Source organism: Triticum aestivum, chromosome 1A (assembly GCF_018294505.1).
Source record: "Triticum aestivum cultivar Chinese Spring chromosome 1A, IWGSC CS RefSeq v2.1, whole genome shotgun sequence".
NCBI lineage: Eukaryota > Viridiplantae > Streptophyta > Magnoliopsida > Poales > Poaceae > Triticum > Triticum aestivum.
The window spans coordinates 370,219,632-370,241,259 of record NC_057794.1 but is presented as its reverse complement, the minus strand read 5'-3'; the positions used below and the strand labels follow the sequence as shown (position 1 = coordinate 370,241,259).

The window sequence follows — 21,628 nt, the reverse complement described above, 5'->3', positions numbered from 1 at the left end:
CATACAGCCATACACCACACGTTATACATTGATACCATAAATTTCATTGCACTTGCATAACCAAAGAGGATTAATACAACCCTACCATATGTTTGCATACAATGTTATGCCACATGTATGAGGTTTGCACAATATAACAACAACACTAGTAAAAAGAAGATTTGATGAATTATGGACTCTGTCAACCATGGACAAAGCTAATTAAGCTATGACTGGGGTGTCCACCCCCCCCCCCCCCCCCACTCCCATTAAGTCAGGGAGGGGGCTTTTTCCTTTGACCTGTTTATAAAAATACACCACATAAAAATTAGATAATCATCGCCTTGTGTCAATTCTAAAACCCGGTCGATTTAGTTTGCTCCATCTAGTTTCCATGTTTGTGTTTATCATCACATAATATTTTGATCCACTTTGCTTTTCACCCAAGCTCACCGTAGCGATAAGTCTAATGTTGATGGGCAGTGAATGAAGGCGATCTGCAGCCCCACTCAAGTTGCTAATTTAGTGATATCATGTTATGCATTTGCTCTACCTCAGGAGGAATTCTAAAGGTTTTGGAAGATTTTTTGGAACATCATTTTTCACGGTTACCTTCTCATCACTGAACTGGAATAACTCGATCGGTAGCACCATACAACAATTTTCATTCAAACCTGCCCATTTTAATCCCTATGCGTTCCAAAAAACATAGCCATGTGGATTCAAATACTTTTGATTGTATTTTAACATACAAGAGGCGGGGTGGTGACTTCGTCATTCTCAAGATTGAAATTGCACATTTGATCTACCGATGGTTGATTAGTGTCGGGATTCGGGCGGGCATCGTACAAAAATGTCCTACATCCAGCGGTGTTCCTCACGACCCGCCGGCTCGGCCTTGCAGATATGCTCATAGAGATAGGGTCTACATGTGTAAAAGACGAGTGTACGTGTGTATATGTGAGCGTTTGTAATGTACTGTGTTTATACAAAAAAACATAAAAGAAGCGGAGAAGTTCACATGATTTGAACTGCTAAATAATGATGTTCATGAGCGAAAGATGAGAATAAGAATGACCAAGAACAGAAATTGTCGCCACAAACATAATTGGTGAAATTGGGGCATGAAAAAGGAAACTACAGACTTCTGCCAGTAATCTATACCAATATAAAAGGGCCCAAAGGGGCAGATCCAATTGATCTCGGTCATCGAACTAAGTTAATCCAACGACCTAGACTGCTCCAATGGTGAGCGTTAAACGTGTTTAACGTGCAATTAATATCATACCAAATATTACACTAATCACAGAATTAACACACAAATAACGACATACCTAATATCCACGTGCAATTAATATATTATCTAAATATTAACGTAAGTTGCACGTGCGCATTTACTAGTTATAATAAATAAAACAATGTGCATCTCCAGTATTCCGTCACACAAACCTCCAACAAAGTTTCTAATTCGTTCAGAAGCATCTAGCATGTGTAGGGAACAACAATGGGCAACCTTTGAAGTCAATTGCAGACATACTCCCTCCTTTTTGGTTTATAAGACTCAATTTAAAAATCTCACCAACCAAAGTAGATGATGAGTGGTGGAATATTTTTTATAATTTGCAAAAGCACCCAATTAATGCTCTTGTTTTTCTCAAAAAATTATGTTTATGAATGCATTAATTGCAATGCATGCATGCATTGGTCAGTTTTCTCTCAATACTTGCATGCAATGATTTAATGCACCTTGAAGTCTGAACATGTGATGGGGAACAACCAAATTGAGCCTTATAAAATGAAAAAACTAAAATTTTGAGATAAGCCCTATAAACCGGAAAGGAGGGAGTAACCAGTAAGACATATTTCGTAGCCTTGAGTCCGAAAAAAAGTCCAAACCAGTTTTCCATTTGAAGCAACAGGCTGCTTATTCTCTTTTCAGTCCCAATAGCTATTCCAACGTCATTGCAGGTTGTATACCGTGCGAGGGTTTGGCCCTAGCATGAACACACTGTATCCACACACTGTCTTTTTCGCCAAAGAACCTACTCTTATGATATTTCATACTGTATATTGCTATTGGCACCTAAGCATAGCCATAGCGCTGTGAGACCATCATGCTGTATGAGTTATCCATAATTTTGACAACCCAACGTCAAGAAGATCGGACAAGCCACAAACAAGGTCATATTTAACTATGAAAATGTTAAAATTACCAACGTCAGATTTTTTAAGCATTGCAAAACAAACGTTCTATATGGCAATTTGTGTTGTTGTGAGGATGACAATTTCCTTTAGCAAGCACGGCAAATCCTGGCAAAAAACTGAACATTGCCAGGATTTGCCATGCTTGCTAAAGGATTGACATCCTCGTGACAACATAATTTGCTATAAAAAAAACTTTCATTTTGCCATGCTTAGATATCTGACGTTTGCTGGTTATCAAAGCGCTTTAATTATTGCTCTCGCATCCGTGCGTGGCTCTCTACTGGGAATTTACATGTACAACGGTGTGTGGTCGGTCACAAGTCCTACCAAAATTCTGCTCCCCGTGCGTGCAGCTACTACCAGTTCCATAACAGAACGGGGAAGACAAAAATAAAGAATGGGAACCAGTGGAACTACGTAACCTATTTTTGTATGAGCATGAAGAAAAACTGTTCCGTGTCCAGCCCGTGTCCTCCAGCTTCGCCAAGCTCCTTTGGAGAGGGGAGATCCGGGGGTTGGAGGAAAGAATGCGTATTCACAACCACGGCGCCTTCACGCTTCGTCTCCCTCTGCAGCAAGAATGTGACATGCTCGCCTCTTGTCGGATTGCCGCGAGAGAAAACATGGTGTATCAGCACTGATGGACCGGATCTTGCAGCTGACGTGATCGATTCATTCGTATATCTCTTTTGGTTCTTCCGGTTTTACTACTGTTATTGTCCCAGCGGCTTTTGTTTGTAACCCAACTTCTGCCTCTCTAGCAACTTCACCTTGCTCTTGAGCTTCTTGTCCAGTTTCTTAATGTATTTCTCTTCCCTTTCACGGTCGGCAATTCCCGGCCAGAACACTTGGCCAGTTAACGGCCACAGCCATTGGTCCTTCCCGGGGCGCATGCCGTCATCCGCTTCCTCTGCTAGATCCTCGTCCATGCTTTTCAGGAGGGTGAAATCGAAGAACTTCACCCACATCTCGTTTCTTTCCTCGCGCAGATGCTGCTCTTTGCTCTCTCCACTGACAGGGTTAAGGTACACCATCTTCCTTCCACTGTGATAAGCCCAGATATTTACAAGGATTTCCAGGATTCGACAATAGCAGTGCCTTTTCTGAGGTAAAGATGATGGCTGCGTTGAGATGGCATCTATATTGAATTATAAAGACAAGTTAGGGGGGGAAATGGTCACCTCAGGTTGTGATGCTCCAAGCAAGCATGAAGCTGGCTCGGTATTGTTTCCATTCAAGCTATGAAGCGAATCAACAAACATCCTGCAAAACATGACTCAATGGAAATAATGAACACATAAAGATAAGTGAATACCTCCTGAAAATATGGATCATTACCTCGTGAACATGATGAACTTTAAAAATGACGGGGTGGGCATTACCCAACTATGAAGAGTAGACCAATAATCGCCATCATTAGGCATTGGCGGCAGGGCTGCAACGCCCTCTGGTAATCCGTACATATTCCTAAATGCGTCCTCAAAAAGAGTTCTGCCAAATAATAATGAAGGTAAAGCCTAAGCAAGCAGATTGGAATAGAGCATTGTATAAATCTCTTGCCTAATACACCATGGCAGCTACATCGTCAAACAATGATGCAAAAGGTAGGAACAAATAGCACAGGTCCCTTCAGATCAAGTTTGAAGCAAAGGATAAATGTAATAGTACACCAAAGACAAAATGATTTGGGGAGTGGTTCCTCACCCTACCGCCTGAACTCAAAGGAACATAACCAAAAAAAGCTAAATAGAAACATGCGAAGACTTCAAAAGGCACCTGCAATGACCAGCATTTAGGCAATCACACGTTGACCAAAAGTTGGATGTTTGATCAGTATACATTGGCACCCAGTAGTATATAACATCCTCATGATTTTCCCCAGCCATAGTTTTCTCTAAGGTTTCTTCAGCACTTTCAGACAAGGAAACCTGATGAGAGAAAAAGATTAAAAACATAATCATATTCAGAGAATGCACAGTTGATATTTATGCCAGTCTCCAAAAAAATAATATAGGCAAAATGTACTTTTTTAGTACATAGTATTAAGCTGCAATAATATCAGATATCAAATTCAGAGAATGCACCATTATGACCAGCGGAACTATTGCTGCTTAAAAATATAATTATGTAGGATCATTGCTGCGTGAATGAATGACTGAAACGAAAAGTTACTTAATAGCTTTACTGGAGCAGGCCGTATAAATAGATATTGTCCACCCAGAAAACCTAAAATACCAGGGTATTTAAATTTGACCTGTGTGTTCAGGGTGTAGAAAAGTTTCTATAGCAGCATATACTGGACATAACACAAGAGAAGAACAAATTGACTTCCATAGTTCCATGGTTAAAATAAAATGATTGCAGAATCTGAACTCCTTTTCTTCCTGGAAGAATACAAGTTTCTCAACAAGTTCACAAAACTAATATGGCCAAAAGTGACACAGGACTGAGGAAAATCAATGAGAAATTCATAATTTGTACCTTCCTTCCAGCAGCTCGCCATGACTGGAAACCTATCCACGGTAACTTATGTACAGTATCAATTCTGTTCGCAATGGCAAACATAGCACCAAATTCACAAAGAAGATCACGATAGTACGCATCGTCTAGAACCGAAAGCCGCATAACAGCATCAACATCATCTGATCTGGGTCTCCTGCCTCCTTTTGACTGACACAAAATTTATCCAAAAAAAAAATCAGAAGTGGTGAATGCAACTTTAACTAGCAAGACCAACAGGTAGGAATAATACAATAAAGCATTGTGCCAATAAACATACATGAACTTTAAAATTTAATTGCTAGAACGGCTAGCAATTCCAATGAACTCCAAATTTTGATTCTTTAAAAATAACAATTAAACAAAGTGGAAATGATCCACACTGCCAAACTGAAAACAGAAGTTGAACACACAAGCACAGTTAGGTCAAACTGTGCCCGGACTTACAAGAGTAATGCCACGATATAAAGAACCATGGTGTAAAAATGGCCATGCGCCCTCTCCACGGTAAATCTCATATATACAGACGGGCTGCCCGGTTCTTTCCAGTTCACCTTCATCACGTTCATTTCCTTCAGGCTTCATCCTTTCCGATTTTCGGGCATTTCTGTACACCTCATCCCATGTTAACAGAGGTTTTTCCACCCTTTCATCAATCTACATAGCACAAAAGTATATGAAATTTTGTCCAGAATATTACATTTTAGTATTGTTCAAGAAGAGGGGTTATGTTAAAACAACAACGAAAAACTCACCTCCTCCATTTCTCTCATCTCAATGTCTTCAAAGATTTCAACTTCACTTAGATCATCCCAATCAGACTGGCTAGGGTAGTCATATGAAGAAGTATCATTGCTATCAGAATCGATTGTCCAATTACTTTGAGCGGATTCCCCTAAGAGAATACCAGCAATTCTTGCGTGGATATGTCTTTCATCTTCTGAAGAACTATTGCCCAGTGCAGCTTTCGACTCGAAAGGATCCCATAACCATGTCCTCTCTTTAACTTGAGAGAAGGAAAGTGGTAATCTTGCATCTGAAGGATAGTGCAACACACTTTCAAGAAGCTTAACATGAGCAACAATACAATCATATGCTAACATGTTTTTTGAAAGTAGCTTCCCCTCCAAAGCAACAGAATAGGCAGTGTCCAAAAGTCCCTTTTCTCCTAAAATCCGCATGAAAGCTGAAGCTGCTGTGCTTGGGTCATCAGAATTAAAAAGGAAGGCATGAATACCATCAGTAACCTGAAAATAACAAACATGTTTGTGAAAAGGATCTCCCAACACAACAGTGGCAAAAGCAAATACTCCCTCTATAAGCAAATGTAGGACGTTTTTGCAGTTTAAATTAAACTGCAAAAACGTCTTACATTTGTGTACAGAGGGAGTAACATATTATGGAATGGATTAAGTAGCATACATATTTTGTTATAACAGTTAGATTTGGCGCAATGATTGGAATTTCAGAGGACATAGACCGCAATAACAAAGGAGGGAAACCAGGTTCCTGTCTTAAAGATCCATAGAGAACAATATCAACGAACATTAGCAGGTTTCCGATATCATGTGTCATGGGGAAATGCTTTACAGAATCATCAGGAAATCCCATATGAGATGCAAGTTCCTGTACAAAGAAAAAAAAGGATAGTCAGTGGAGCCAAAGATGACCTGATATGGGACAACCAGTAGCCTCCCTCTCCCATGTGTGTAATGAATCCATTTCACAGCACCTAAATGTTTATCCAAATAAATATATGTCACATATAACATGCCATGCATCAGTGGTCTAGTGCCTTCAGTCAAACATAGGAAGGCCTTGTAGTCCGAACTCCTCTAAATAAAAATTGCTATTTTCTACAGTACAAGGCATTTCTGCCGAGATTCACGACAAAAATAGTTTATAATATTACCTGGAAAGCAGAGTTATAGGCGTCAGTGCCATTTCCACAGAAAAAGATGAACTGCACTCCCAATTTTTTAGTTCTTGCCATGTCCATGACATGTGGAGCTGATGCACGCAAGACTGTTACGTAATCCCATGGTAATTCATCAAAGAACAGGTAGCTCCCAACAACCAAAACAACAATATCTTCTTCTTTGATTCCATGTTGATTCCTTATAGTTCCTTGAGAATGTGACAAGCCGTATCGTTTAGCAGCCCAGATATCAATCGGAGAACCAGGAATCACCAAGAAATTCCCGGTATCAAGTGGAGAGTATAATAACTAAAATCAGAAAGATAAAAGTCAGATAAAGGCTATGCTCATCTTTAGTTTAATTATTTCAGAATACAAAGTTGGGGCAACACATACAGGGAGGTGGCTATCTGGAAACACAACGTTAGTGCATGCATTAAAATGAGCTCGCCAATCTTCAATATGATTTGGAACGGACAGATGCGGCTCCGGATAATTCCTAAGGTGCTGCCCAACAGCATCATCATGAATAAGCCAAACCACTGGTAGAAGTCGAAAAGGTTCCTGCATAAGACTGAACACAACATAAACGTGCTGAGTTGGAAAACAAATAATGTTGAGATAAAGGGGAAAGAAAATCCAAAATGGTAAAACAAAACAATAACTCGTTTAATAACACAAAATTTAGTCAAACGGCAGAATTGGAGCAGTTGTCATTTTAGGGTGTGTTTGGTTTTTGGTTGGACTGGAATGGAACGGGTTCGTTCTGCACCCGGTCAATATTCCTGTGTTTGGTTGAGGAATATACCCGTGAGATGCGGAACGCACCAATACTTCCGAATCGGTGGATTACATCGTTCCGCCTCCGCCCCTGAGGCTCTCCTCTCCCTCTTGTCTCTCCACTCTCAGCCGCCGCTCTGCCATCTCATCTCTCCAGCTCGTCTTTCTCCCTCACAGCCGGCCGTTTTGTCTCTCCCAGCGATAGGAGGAGCGGCCGTTCTGCCGCCGGCACATCTGGGCGAAGGAAGGAGGAGTGGCCGTCCTGCCGCAGGCACATCTGTGCGGCGGCAGCGGCTAAGGAGGAGCGGAGCAGTGGCCAGCTTGGGCGGTGCAGCGGCAGCGGAAGGAGCAGCATCAAGCATGGGCTGCGGCAGTGGTTGGCGGTTGCCGGTGGTGGCCTCACCTGCTAGGTGGCTGCCGGACGCTGCACAAATCAATTTGTTGAGCAGCACAGCATGAGCAGCTCGCGCAGCGCGAGCAGACGGCGGTGTAACACACATCCGGGTACTGGCCGGCGACTTGGAGAGAAATTGGCATACGGCGGCTACATCACGGGAGAGAATCGGGCTCTGCTCCATCGTCCACTCTCACTTGTGTGTTCGCCAGAAACTATTGATAATCACATACATGGATATTTGTACATGTTTGTTGTTGCCTTTTGCAATTGTATATTTGTGCATGCCCGTGGACCATTTATTGAGGATTCTTTCTAAATTTATTAGAAAACATATGATTGTGTATAGACTATTGATGTCATTTATTTGGCATGTTATGAAGCATAATACAAATTGTTGGTGATGAAAAAAAACTGTTGTTCTGAAATTCAAATAAAATGCTTATGAAATATAATTACGTTGCATATATTGCCAGAAAAGCAAACACTAATTTGAACATTTCTCATTTCATTCCACCAACCAAACACCGAGACGTAACAGTTCTGTTCCACCTCATTATTCGTACCAAAGACAGGGATGGAACCACTCCATTCCTGTCGAATGGAAGTATGGAATAATTACATTCCGTTCCACTTGGTACTTCAACCAAACACACCCTTAGTTATCAGCAGAACCGGAATGCTTCTAGTACAACCAGAACTATTTCATTTTGGGAAGATTTGTCTTTGTCAGACACCTGTATCGCAATTATTACATTGTGCTCACATCAGAGCATATACAACCTTCCACCCAACCAATTACGTGGAATTCCATAACTAATCAGAACTCTACAGCTAGATAACAATAATGTTCAAAAGGTTCCATCATTTTCCTAGAGCATTTCATTTAAAGTGCTATATGAGACCATGACTAAGCTAAAGTAGATTAACTGTTCCAGGAGTTGATATTCCGATTTCTGGAAACATAATGTTGACTCCAGTCCAAAATCAGCAAAAACAACCAACTAAAACAGTCATAAAATGATGCAATTAAGTCTTAAAAGCTGTACAGATGGTTAAAAAAAAGTGGTGCAATTAACTAATATTAGTTTGTACTTTGTAGTCAAAATTGCCAAATTTTTTGCAACAGTAAGTTGACTATACCAGGTGGTCATAAACAAAGGTTGCAAATAAAGGAATTAGTTGATACAGTTATATATGATGCATACTGTTTTAGCTAAATTAGACATGGAGAAAAACAATATAACTGTATCTAAAATTGTACTGTGTCTCAAAAGAAACAAATCACTGGCTCACATTGAAACAACCCTTTTCCCTTCAAGAGAGCTTACGAGCACAGCATTGTATCTACAAAATCAGGTGCAGAGAGTATAAGCACCAAGAGATTAGTAAGAATAGCATGTAAATAAAGGGAAATGTTACATGTTAAGTGTTCAGTACTCACTTTGACCAATCGACATACTTCAGCTTCTCAAAGCTCACAACATTTACATGGCAAATAGTTTTCCAAATATCGTGAGCTTTCCCATCCGTGAATGCTAAAACCTGCCCCATAGCAACTCAGTCAACAAAAAAAGGTGCAAAGTTTTCTTGACATGGGATAAACTGGCCACCACCAGTTACAGATTACTCTCAGTCTACGCTTGTCGCAATTCGAAATATGCAACCAAGTGACAACTGGACTTTCACCAAAGAAGCCATCTGTCTACAGTGTTTCATTGCCATTGCAAAGCAACTCACCTCGACCTCGTATCTGAGTCCCACAAGACTTTTTGCCAAGGTAGTGAGCATCAGGGATTCTGCGTCTATGTTCATACTTCCCACAACCTGAAACAATGCAAGAGCCAAACTCAACTCCATGGCATGCGGCTGCAACAAAAATAATTCATACGTACGAGACTTGACCAATAAAAAAAAACCAACTACCCAAGCAAACACGAGGTGCATAGGTAAGCATGTTTGTTCCTCCGCCCAATAATCTCTGATCAGTACAGATAAAATGATAAATAATTGTAGTAACACCAGCGATTGAACTGTCTTTTTCTTTGGCGAGGGGATTGAAACTGTCCACGTTTCACCTGGGTAAACTCCAAGCAGAGCTCCACTAGATATATAGATTTAAAATGAGCATTCCTCACCGGAACCGAAATTTTGGAACTGATGCAGCTAAGCTACGAGGTACTGAGCGCGAATTATATAGAGTATATATTTAAGTAGCGCGAGAGCGAGGGAACAGGCAGACTCACGAGCGCTAGCCTGACGGGCTCGAGGCCGGGCCACCAGCGGCGCGCGGATCTCGCGGCCTCGAGGCGGCTCTCGGTGTCGAACGCGCGCAGCACCATGCGGGAGGCCGAGAACCGCATCGTCCCTCCCCCGTCTGGTGGCGGCGGCGCCCCCTCCCCGTCCGCCGCAGCGTCGCCGTCGCCGATGGGGAGTAGCTGCCAGACGACGAGCAGGGAGGCCGTGAAGAGCGCGACGAGGAGGGCGAAGAACAGGTGGCTCGGGCGGCACGACAGTCCGGGTCGCCGCCGCCTCCGCACGGCGCCCGCGGCGGCGGCCGACGTGGGCCCACCAGCGCCCGCGGCGGGGAGGTGGTGGGCGGCGTCGGAGTGGGCCCCGCGCCGCCACATTGGAGCGGCGGCGGCGGCGGCGATCGGAGAGCCGCCTCGTCCCGGGGGGGCAGTGGCTTGGCTGGCTGGGCTGGGTCAGTGGGAGCTGCGCGTTGTTGCTACCATGCCCATGCGACTCGTCACCAGCCCACGAGTAGGGGTTTGATCGACTCGGGGTTGGTTCGGGTGCGGGTTTGGATTTGGCGGCGCGTCGCGAGGGAGGGGGAGAAGGAGGAGTGAGGAGCAGGGTTGGGATCGATCAAGCGAATTGCCGAGCCGAGCAACCGCCGCGCCGCGGGGGGGAACGAACGAATCTGTGGACTTGCGTGGCCGTGAGAGCCCGAGCAGGACGCACTACCTTTCCTCTACCTCTGTCTCGCTGTAGCGTACATAGAAATATCGTATAATTCGTAGTAGTATTTGTGTTATTATTTTTTTTTGAGACACGCAAGATAAGGGAGGGGCGGTTGTGATTATGTTAAAATAGAAATGAATATTTGAACCAACCTGTGGTTGGATGGTTAGAAGGACTGTGTATCCCTAGCCATCAGGGTTCTAATCATGATGCTCGCATTTATTCTTGAATTTATTTCAGCATTTTCGGCGATGCGCATTTAGTGAGAGACTGGGAGGAAACGTTCCCACTGATGACGAGGTGTCTACAGTGACTTCATAAATTTCAAGATGATAGCGTCGACCGACCGGCCAGAATTCAGAACGGTGGCCTCGGGCGCCGCCCAGTCGGCTCACGTGTAGTCATTGGATTAAAACAGCACCGCAGCAACTCGAGCCTCCCAGGATCATCGTGTCGTATCCGTGGTCGTAGCGTCCCTAGTCACGTTGTCCCAATATGTCGTCTGTGGTCGTGTCGCAGTGCTGCCCCACATTTTGGGAGCCACAACATACGGTCCGCACACTGATATGTGAGCTGGTCATCCAAATCTAATCACGAACGTCTAATCACATTTAATGCAAATTTAAACAAACTAAACAACTTTTGTTCAAACTCAGATAATTTTTGTATAAAACGGGTGGGGAATAAAACACAGTGTCTCATGCTTCCATCCCCATCTTCACATGCCCGCATGTCTGGCGACTTGGTCGTTGGCGTCACTGTACCCGTCGCCGAGCTTCGGTGGCTGCCGACGAGGCTGCTGGTTGCAGCAACTCGAGCCTCCCCAGGATCATCGTGTCGTATCCGTGGTCGTAGCGCCCCTAGTCACGTTGTCCCAACACATCGCTCGTGGTCGTGTCGCGGTGATGCCCCACGTTTTTTGAGCCACAACACACGGTCCGGAAATTGATACGGGAGATGGTCATCCAAATCTAATCACAAACGTCCAATCACATTTAATGCAAATTTAAACAAACTAAACAACTTTCGTTCAAACTGAGATAATTTTTGCATAAAAAACGGTGATTTTCATCTAAATCATAGTATATTCATTATATTCTTGACATATTTCAACTAAATTATAGAGCATTAGGCTATTGTAACCTAGCCTAAACAATCTTTGGCGCCTGTTTCTCGCAACATGTCTTCCCCTAGTCCGGTAGCAAGCTCGTCGGCCGACCATGAGCCGCGGGAACCGAAGCTTCAACATGAGGGGAAGAATAGTGGCTTCCGCCTTGGTAAAACGGGCAAGCTCACCGGTTGTGAGGCCCGGGAAGACAGTGGTGATGGCCTTCCATGTTCTACTTTTCCTTGCTATCGGCGGCGGCCTTGACGTGCCGACCTAGCGGCTGACGCGAGCTAGCGACGTTGTCAGTGTCGTCATCAAATTCCTCCGCCACTGTGTCGATCTCCGCGAGCATAGTGTCTTTTCGCTCACAAGTCGCGGGCGGTGCGGTAGGCAACGCCTTCTGCTCATCCATGTCCGCCGCCATGCCCGTGACAGCGTTGGCGGTCGCCTGGCCGCGGGCGATTTTGTTGGGGAACGTTGCAGAAAACAAAAATTTTCCTACGGTTTCACCAAGATCCATTTATGAGTTCATCTAGCAACGAGTGATTGGATTGCATCTACATACCTTTGTAGATCACGCGCGGAAGCGTTCAAAGAACGGGGATGAGGAAGGCGTACTCGACGTGATCCAAATCACCGGAGATCCTAGCGCCGAACGGACGGCACCTCCGCGTTCAACACACGTACGGTTAGCGTAACGTCTCCTCCTTCTTGATTCAGCAAGGGGGAAGGAGAGGTTGAGGAAGATGGCTCCAGCAGCAGCACGACGACGTGGTGGTGGTGGGCTGCAGTACTCCGGCAGGGCTTCGCCAAGCACTATGAAGGAGGAGGATGTGTTGGAGAGGGAGAGGGAGGCACCAAAGATCAAGGTAAGAAGTCCTCCATCTCCCCACTATATATAGGAGGGCCAAGGGGGGGAGGGCGCCGGCCCTAGGAGATCCAATCTCCTAGGGGGGTGCGGCCAAGGGGAGGAATCCCTCCTCCCCAAGGCACCTAGGGGTGCCTTCCCCCTTTGGGACTCTTCCCTCCTTGAAACCCTAGGCGCATGGGCCTCTTGGGGCTGGTGCCCTTGGCCCATGTAGGCCAAGGCGCACCCCCTACAGCCCATGTGGCCCCCCAGGACAGGTGGCCCCACCCGGTGGACCCTCGGGACCTTTCTGGTGGTCCCGGTACAATACCGGTGACCCCGAAATTTGTCCCGATGCCCGAAATAGCACTTCATATATATAATTCTTTACCTCCGGACCATTCCGGAACTCCTCGTGACGTCCGGGATCTCATCCGGGACTCCGAACAACATTCGGGTTACTGCATATACATATCCCTACAATCCTAGCGTTACTGAACCTTAAGTGTGTAGACCCTACAGGTTCGGGAGACATGTAGACATGACCGAGACGACTCTCCGGTCAATAACCAACAGCGGGATCTGGATACCCATGTTGGCTCCCACATGCTCCTCGATGATCTTATCGGATGAACCACGATGTCGAGGATTCAAGCAACCCCGTATACAATTCCCTTTGTCAATCGGTATGCTACTTGCCCGAGATTCGATCGTCGGTATCCCAATACCTCGTTCAATCTCGTTACCGGCAAGTCACTTTACTCGTACCGTAATGCATGATCCCGTGACCAGACACTTGGTCACTTTGAGCTCATTATGATGATGCATTACCGAGTGGGCCCAGTGATACCTCTTCGTCATACGGAGTGACAAATTACAGTCTTGATCCGTGTCAACCCAACAGACACTTTCGGAGATACCCGTAGTATACCTTTATAGTCACCCAGTTACGTTGTGACGTTTGGCACACCCAAAGCACTCCTACGGTATCCGGGAGTTACACGATCTCATGGTCTAAGGAAAAAATACTTGACATTGGAAAACTCTAGCAAATGAACTATACGATCTTGTGCTATGTTTAGGATTGGGTCTTGTCCATCACATCATTCTCCTAATGATGTGATCTCGTTATCAATGACATCCAATGTCCATAGCCAGGAAACCATGACTATCTGTTGATCAACGAGCTAGTCAACTAGAGGCTTACTAGGGACATGTTGGTGTCTATTATTCACACATGTATTACGATTTTCGGATAACACAATTATAGCATGGATAAAGACAATTATCATGAACAAGGAAATATAATAATAAAGTTTTTATTATTGCCTCTAGGGCATATTTCCAACAGATTTGATGTTCCACAAACCAGTGCTCGTCGAGGAATTGGAGACTGTACCTCTGGTCGGCCTACCGGAACACCGCCTCCCGCTCTTCAACCACCATGTCAATGTAGTGTACCCGCGCCTCACCCATGGTGATGCCGACATGGACCGGCGAGGGCGGTGGCGCCAGCTTATCGTTGGACGCCTCTCCATTGGCTTATCCGCGTCGCTGCACTCCAGAGAGCTCGTCGACAAGCCAACTTGTATCCAGTCGGCTGCAATGCTAGAGAGCTCCTGATTCGGCTCGTCCGGTAGGCTTTTCCATAGGGCTTTGGAGCTCGAGGCCATGGCAGATGTGGTGCAAAGAGAAGACCGGGAACGGAGGTGTGATGCCGCTGTTGCCGGCCTGGCCATGTTTAAATAGTAGACGGATATCAGGCCAAGCGACAGACGAACGGGTGGCGTTCGCATGTGGGCGTCGGGTAGGTTCCTTGGCACCCGCACTTGTTTGAAGGATGGAGAAGGCGCGTACAGGGCACGGCGCCGACGAAGCTTTTGGCCGGCGCGCCATTTCAATACTGACGCGCGGCTTCAATGCCGTGTTGGTCCGGTCATCCAGACGGTTGGAGGGTTGGAGATGCACTTAGCTAATTTATGACTAGGTATAAGTATAACAGATGTTGTGGAACATAACACATAGACCAGCTCAAAAAAAGCAACAGTCATTGACAGTACAAATCAGATCATGTTACAAAAATCGCACGCACGGACATTTTAGAAGCAAAACAAAGACGCACATGTATGCTAGCGTCGAACCATCCAGATCCCGTAGAAAACATAAACCAAAACACCAGAACTGATCATTCCAGCGCGAAGCTAGAGATGAGTCGATCAGGAGCAGCTCTTGTCGTCGCCGTCGACGTCGCACTGCGTGAAGGTGGCGTAGTAGGGCCCTGCCGAGTAGGCGACCTCGGTGGGGCTGACCCGCGAGGGGCGGTACGGCTTCTCGCCGGTCGTGCCGCCGTTGAAGTTGGTGAGCACGGCGCAGCCCTTGTCCCCCGACCTGACGAGGCGGACGAGGCAGTGGGCCGGGTCGAGGCGGCAGCTGCCGCCGTCGTGGGCGTACGGCACCTCCACCTTGAAGACCCCCTCCTCGTCCGTCGTGTCCGTGCGGTGGATCACCGTCCGCCCCGTGTGCTCGTCCAGGCACGTCACCGCCACCACGCTGCCTGCGAACCATCACAGCATACATATTCGTCGGTCATGTCGTCGTCCGGTCGCCGGCGGGGAGCGATGGCTGGTACGTACGTGCTAGAGACAAGTATAGAAGGGTTCAGGCGCACCGTACCGGCGATGGGCTTGGCGTTGTAGGCGTAGGCGTTCCAGTTCTTGGTGCAGTCCTGGCACAGCACGGTGCCCGTCACCGTGAACATGGACGCGCCGTAGCTCTCCCCGGCGTCGGCGCACGTCGCCGCGGCCACCAGCACGAGCGCGGCCAGCATCGACGCTCTCCTCCAAGCCATTGTCGACCAAAGACCAATTAGCAGGCTAGCTCGATGGAATGGAATGGACGGGCCGGTGAGATGGGGTCGGTCGAGCGAGCTGCGTGTCAAGCTAGCGCGCGGCGGCTTTATCGTGGAGTGGCCTCCCGGCCATGGTGGTCGACGTGAGCCCAACTCGCCATAGGCTGACGACGACGTGCGCGCCATTTCCGGTGTCGGTACGGCAGAGTAGAATAGCCTCCTCTTGTTGCAGCCACGACAACACCGACGTGGACGCCGCACGCGCTGATGTGACGCCGACACGTGGGCCAGGCGGCCCAACAGCTTACGGTCCCACATGCCAGTGGGTGGTCATCACACGCATCTCCTCTCCCTTCCGCTCACTTTCCCCTCACTGTTCTCAGCTTCTCAACTCCAAGAGTCAAAGCTCCGCCAGCAATGGCCGTCGCGAGCGCCGCCGAGCCGGGAAATCGAGGCGGGAATGGAGAAGAATCCGAACTGGAGCTACTGTCCGCAGCCTAACACTTGGCTCTGATGCTCGATCGGACGAAGCCCTCTCTCGCCATGAGAGACCCGAAGCTCAAGACAGCAAGAGCCCACAAGCCGCGCCACTGCCACCTCCTCGACAGGCTCAGGAAGCGCCACTTCTACAGGTGGCGGTGGCTCCTCTGGCTGGCCGTCTCCGCCTACCTCCTCCTCCCGGCGCTGCCCCCCTCCCTCCGCGGCCCCGGCTCCGAGCCCCTCCCCGGCGTCCGGATCTACGCCTACGACCTCCCGCCGCGCTTCAACCGGGGCTGGGCGGCCGCCGACGCGCGGTGCGCGCGCCACCTCTTCGCCGCCGAGGTGGCCGTGCACGAGGCGCTGCTGCTGCGGCAGCGGCGCGCGGGCCTGCGCCCCGAGGAGGCCGACCTCTTCCTCGTGCCCGTCTACGTCTGCTGCAACTTCTCCACGCCCACGGGGCTCCCGTCGCTGGCGCACGCGCGCGGGCTGCTGGCCGACGCCGTCGGCCTCGTCCGCGCCCAGATGCCCTTCTGGAACCGCTCCGCCGGGGCCGACCACGTCTTCGTCGCGGCGCACGACTTCGGCGCCTGCTTCCACCCCATGGTGACACACCGCTGCTCGATCCAACCTCCAATCCCTAGCTGTTTCCTGCAGTGCTTGCTGGTTGCATTCTCGCGTCTGATTTTGCTGCATAATGGTTGATCGATCAGGAGGATGTGGCAATGGCGGCCGGTATCCCGGAGTTCTTGAAGAGGTCGATCCTGCTGCAGACATTTGGCGTGCAGGGCCGGCACCCATGCCAGGACGTGGAGCATGTGGTGCTCCCGCCGTACGTGCCGCCTGAGGTGGCTCCTCGGGAGCTGCCGGAACCGGAGAAGGCGCGTCGCGACATCTTTGCCTTCTTCCGGGGCAAGATGGAGGTCCATCCCAAGAACATCAGTGGCCACTTCTACAGCAGGTAAGCATCCACTTGGCCAGGAGTACATTGCCTCACGAAATTCATCATGTTCAGAACTTCAGATAACAATTCGGCTCGATTACTCAGCGTTGCAGTTTACAACTTACACTTTGCACTTGGGCCAGGAAGGTGAGGACTGAACTACTGCGGCTGTATGGCCGCAACGGCAAGTTCCATCTGAAGCGGAAACGGTACGACGGCTACCGGGCGGAGATGGCGCGCTCCATGTTCTGCCTCTGCCCGCTGGGGTGGGCGCCATGGAGCCCTCGCCTCGTGGAGTCGGTCCTCCTGGGCTGCATCCCCGTCATCATCGCCGACAACATACGCCTGCCGTTCCCCGGCGTCCTCCGGTGGCCGGACATCTCGCTGCAGGTGGCGGAGAGGGACGTGGCCGGCCTCGAGGCGGTGCTTGACCACGTCGCGGCGACCAACCTGACGACGATACAGAGGAACTTGTGGGACCCCGTGAAGCGGAAGGCGCTGGTTTTTAACCGCCCGATGGAGGAGGGAGACGCCACCTGGCAGGTGCTCAAGGAGCTTGAGGCGAAGCTGGAGCCGTTGCGACGGCAGGGGCGGAGGAGGTGAGGCAACGGAGAGTGGTACCGTCGCCATTCCTGAATGTGAACCTCTTCTCCGACTTCACTTGTTGCGTTGATATGTTCATATGTGCTCTACTCCCATCTCATCAGAAATGAATTGGTAACATATTATCTACTTACTGAATGGCATTGCACGCATGCAGGATCCATATCTAGCACTGACACGTCCTGCCCGCGCTCCCTCGAAGCCGTGCTGTGAAGGGCGGTACCGAATCCAAGGACAAAGATCTAAACCTTTCATCTGAGCGAAGTGATTCCTCAAGGTCAGGTTAAACAAGTGAATCATCGGTTGCAAACACGAGAGCAAGCGATCGAAAAGGAGGAGAAAGAACCACGATAATCGGATGTCGAAGCCAGCTTTCCTGGTTGAGATTATCATTTGGAATAAAAGGTCACTAGAGCTCAGGCTGTTGAAATTGGTCCCTGGTAGAGGAAGCCATCAGTGGCAGTGGAATTCGTACGTGCGCAGGGAAGAGAACACAAGCAAGCACAACACGCTGGAGGTGACATACGGCATGGTCGTCGCCTCCGCCGTGCGGGTTGTTCCGATGCCGGTTCACTGCCTATAGCGCCAGCATGGGCCAGGAGGAAGTCTTGTTGCCGCCGATGGCGCGATCAAGCTCTCACGCCGTGCTGTTTCTGTTGAAAGTTCCGAGCAGCTGGTGCTTTCCGCTGGGGCGTGGCGCAGTGGCGACCGAGTCGCAGGAAGGTGTTCTTCACGCCTGAGGACGCCGGTAGGAGCTACGATGAGCTTGACCTGGGCTTCAGTAAGATGGAAGTCCCCGTCGCCAGGTCGCTCTTCCTCCCTAGTTTCCTGAGAAAAGATTTTCCTGCGGACGAGGTGTCTGGCGAGGCTGGTGCCAGCACTGAATAGTAGCAGGAGTTGGTGGCTGAGGCTGGTGGCAAGTTGCTTCTGAAATGGCCTAGTGTTTGGGAGCTCACTGTTTAATTGACATATTTTCCTTTCTGGTAGTTGAATTTGTTCGTCAAGTAGTGTTCACTTTGAGCAAACTGATAATATGATTTGTTCTCTTACTCGACTCTTGTCCCTCGAACTGAAAACGACACAAATTCAAAAGGCCGTGCCAATCGAAATTGATGCACAAAACCGTTCCTCTTTCACAACTTGTTCCCAATTACGTCGACCAGGCCCCAAATCAAATTGAAACTGAACGATGCAGATAAACAAGAGCAAGTGTCTGCAAGCCATAACTGAAATAAAATAGTAACACAGAACAGAACAAGCCAGGAGTCGAACTCTCTTGACCACTCAGTTCCTCCCAATACATGGATTCTATTCCCTACGAGTACGTCTTCAGAGGAGCAGCATTTGGCCTTTGCATCATCCAACTATGTTCAGTAGCAAAGGCACGATAAATCCTAAAAAAATGGAAAAAAAATATTTTATATGAACTTAGCATCATAGCATGTACTCTGTCCTGCACTTTCATGCCATGAATTAAAATTACTTTCATTTCCACAAGTGCGACACGAGTCAAAACGGCCAGAAAACTGACCAACCACAAGCCACTCTTTGTAAGTTCACATATAGCAAACTTAAACCAAGATATCAGCATCTCTAACTCTGTCAGTTGTCATCCTCATCCTCATTATCTTGCAGCAGAGCTCCTCGCACTCTTGCCCTAAAGAAAGAATAGCATACATTAGAGCCAGTCTACTATCCGATGTATTAAACTTCCATTCACATCAAAGTAGTGTTTCAAGGATTGTTGTACAACCTCCGAGACGCGGGGGCTACCCTCTTCGTGACTTTAGCAGGAGGGGCTTTACTAGGTGAAGGTACTGCAGATTTGCAGTTGCATTAGCTGATACAGTACTATGTTATCCTAACTTGCAATTCTACATGAAGAAGAAGCATGATCACCTGATATTTGCTGCTGCACAGGAGCTGTAACTTGATCAGAGCCCAGAGTCACAGCAGACACACTTGGAACCTGATCTGCCAACAGCTTTGGCTTTGTTGCCTTTCTTTTGTCTAGGAAAGAAAGAGATTCGAGTTGTTTTTGCATGATTTCGTTCTTTTCCTGTGACATGAAACTATTAGAAACATCCCAGCAATTTACATTCCCATAGTCCAACTATTGAGCAAAACAAAACTACACAGGGATTGCTTCTCCGTTATACAGAATACATGCTCATAACTCTGAAGAAACATCACATGCAAATGACATATCACAAGGAACCTCAAACGATATATGGAGTGCTTATCAAAACTGGTTCAATCGAGAAACCAGGATGTTTGAGCTTTCATGAAAGCTTTTGAGAGAAAGAATGGACTGCTGAATGTAAGCATTCGTATACAGTGAATTTCCACAGATCATGTTTTAATGTGCAAAAACATGCCAGGTAGACTTTGGAGTAACAAAACCTTGTACAATGGAAAGCGGTTAAACTACACTGTTGAAAACTATTCGACAGTTTAACAAGAAAATACACAGATTCAGTGAGCAACACTCATGATACCATTTGCACCACTGTATTCGTCAAGCAGCAGCAATAGCAAGACGAACAACACTAGTTCGGAAGTATAGGTTAGGAGTTAGGAGATAAGATGACCTACTCTTTCAGTTGACAGACTCCCCATCAGCTGTGACATTTGTTCTTGTTCTGCATAACAAATAAATAGCAGATCCTGAGTATAGTTTTGAGTCACAGTTTGATGTTTTGTGAGCGACAAACGAACTACCAGATAGGCAATTAAGCGTACAAAACAGCAAGCAACAACAACCTTTGGATACAAGCTCCCGTGCAGTCCTATAAGCTCCGTAGAGCGCTAGCGAGAACTCGGCTATGACATCACTCGTCGCAGCGCCAGTAACACTATGGAGAGAAATGGTGATGCGAGGCAGGCCCTTTGCCTTGGTAACCACAAGCTTTGCACCATCAGAACCTGAGCAAAGCAAAGATGGCATTGTCTATCATGTAATGTTTGCCACAGGTGAGATGAATATTTGGGGAATTTGAAGTGGGCAGGTGGGTGACATGCCGGTTGACTTGCGGAGTTGGTCGGCGGCGAAGAGCAGCTTCACCTCGCCGGAGGACAAGGAGGACTTGAGGTAATCCAGGAAGTCGGCCCAGGAGCCCCCGATTCCAACATCGTCTCTCTTGGATGGAGAATCTTTGTGTTAGCACAAGTTGGATGCAGGTAGGTGCAGACGAGGACGAGTGAGGAAGGGGGAGCTTACGAGGTCGTCGAGGTCGGAGACGGAGAGGGAGCAGTCCCAGGCGAGGGAGTGGCAGTCGGTGGCGACGACGCGGAGGGCGGCGGCGGAGCGGGCGTGGGCGCGGAAGAGGATGGGGCGCGCGGTGGGGTAGCCCTCCGGCTTGGCTTCGCCGTAGACCGCGCCGAACGCGTCCTCCAGGTCCACCGCCGCCGCCATCTCGCAGCTGGACCGGACGGCGACGACGAGCGGAGGAGTCGGAGGGGCGGGCGCCGTCTCTTTCCTCTCGTCCTCTGGGTTTGACTCGACCACAACATAGTTACGTGACGCGCACTAGAAAGCGTAATTATGTGCCAACAGTAGTTTACGTATTCTGTATTGAAAGCATCTCTACTCCTAAAGGGACAGTCTATTGCAGTGGTGGTATGTTCGTAAGTCGTCGTTTGCTTCCATTGTTCGCCGTCCTCTATCCTTTCATGCGTTAGAGCTAGCGATCTCCAAACTCCAATCTAAAAAAACATGTGGTGCCCTCATGTTTCGTTTTGGCAATTGATGACAATCTCTATGGACTAATGGTTGCCTTGAATTATATTTAAAGGTTTTGTCCATATGGTTTTTTGGAGTACATGTGTTGGTTTCAAGGAGAGTGTGTGTCGACCAAGGTGCCATTTAAGGAATTATTCAAAGATTGGTCATGTGAGTGTCGGGCTTACTGCAAGCATGTCTTGAAGAAGATTGTGTGATCATTCATGTCTACCTTCGAGACATCATCCGAACGAAGAGAATTGAAAACATTCAAGGTTGATCAAGATTAAGTCAAGAATGAATCAAGTTGATCAACTCACAAAGCGCAGAAGATGTACCGAA

General features: G+C 47.8%; 3 protein-coding genes and 1 pseudogene across 5 annotated transcripts; 1 reads left to right on the top strand and 3 right to left on the bottom strand.

The window, feature by feature from the left end:
• Positions 1 to 2,147: 2,147 nt before the first annotated feature.
• On the bottom strand, positions 2,148 to 10,742 carry LOC123051522 (uncharacterized; annotated as a pseudogene).
• Positions 10,743 to 14,684: 3,942 nt separating this feature from the next.
• Positions 14,685 to 15,633, bottom strand: LOC123051513 (uncharacterized). The gene is made up of 2 exons (XM_044474407.1): positions 15,368 to 15,633; positions 14,685 to 15,248 (listed from the first exon to the last, which is right to left on the bottom strand). Exons 1-2 carry the CDS (start codon positions 15,540 to 15,542, stop codon positions 14,911 to 14,913), a joined length of 513 nt encoding a protein of 170 aa, XP_044330342.1. The 5' UTR covers positions 15,543 to 15,633; the 3' UTR covers positions 14,685 to 14,910.
• Positions 15,634 to 15,715: 82 nt separating this feature from the next.
• LOC123051490 (probable glucuronosyltransferase Os03g0107900) lies at positions 15,716 to 18,614 on the top strand. Of its 3 annotated transcripts, none has more exons than XM_044474392.1 (4): positions 15,716 to 16,625; positions 16,733 to 16,980; positions 17,106 to 17,579; positions 17,723 to 18,614. In XM_044474392.1, exons 1-3 carry the CDS (start codon positions 16,056 to 16,058, stop codon positions 17,563 to 17,565), a joined length of 1,278 nt encoding a protein of 425 aa, XP_044330327.1. In that variant the 5' UTR covers positions 15,716 to 16,055; the 3' UTR covers positions 17,566 to 17,579; positions 17,723 to 18,614. The 3 variants fall into 3 exon arrangements, with proteins under 3 accessions (XP_044330327.1, XP_044330308.1, XP_044330317.1); XM_044474373.1 differs by having other exon boundaries at positions 15,718 to 16,625; positions 17,106 to 17,561; XM_044474382.1 differs by having other exon boundaries at positions 15,720 to 16,625; positions 17,106 to 17,600.
• A 161-nt stretch (positions 18,615 to 18,775) lies between these two features.
• On the bottom strand, positions 18,776 to 21,079 carry LOC123051504 (uncharacterized). The gene is made up of 7 exons (XM_044474399.1): positions 20,786 to 21,079; positions 20,587 to 20,704; positions 20,329 to 20,490; positions 20,161 to 20,207; positions 19,465 to 19,624; positions 19,319 to 19,382; positions 18,776 to 19,222 (listed from the first exon to the last, which is right to left on the bottom strand). The coding sequence occupies exons 1-7, from the start codon at positions 20,978 to 20,980 to the stop codon at positions 19,168 to 19,170; spliced, it is 801 nt and encodes a 266-aa protein (XP_044330334.1). The 5' UTR covers positions 20,981 to 21,079; the 3' UTR covers positions 18,776 to 19,167.
• Positions 21,080 to 21,628: the final 549 nt, after the last annotated feature.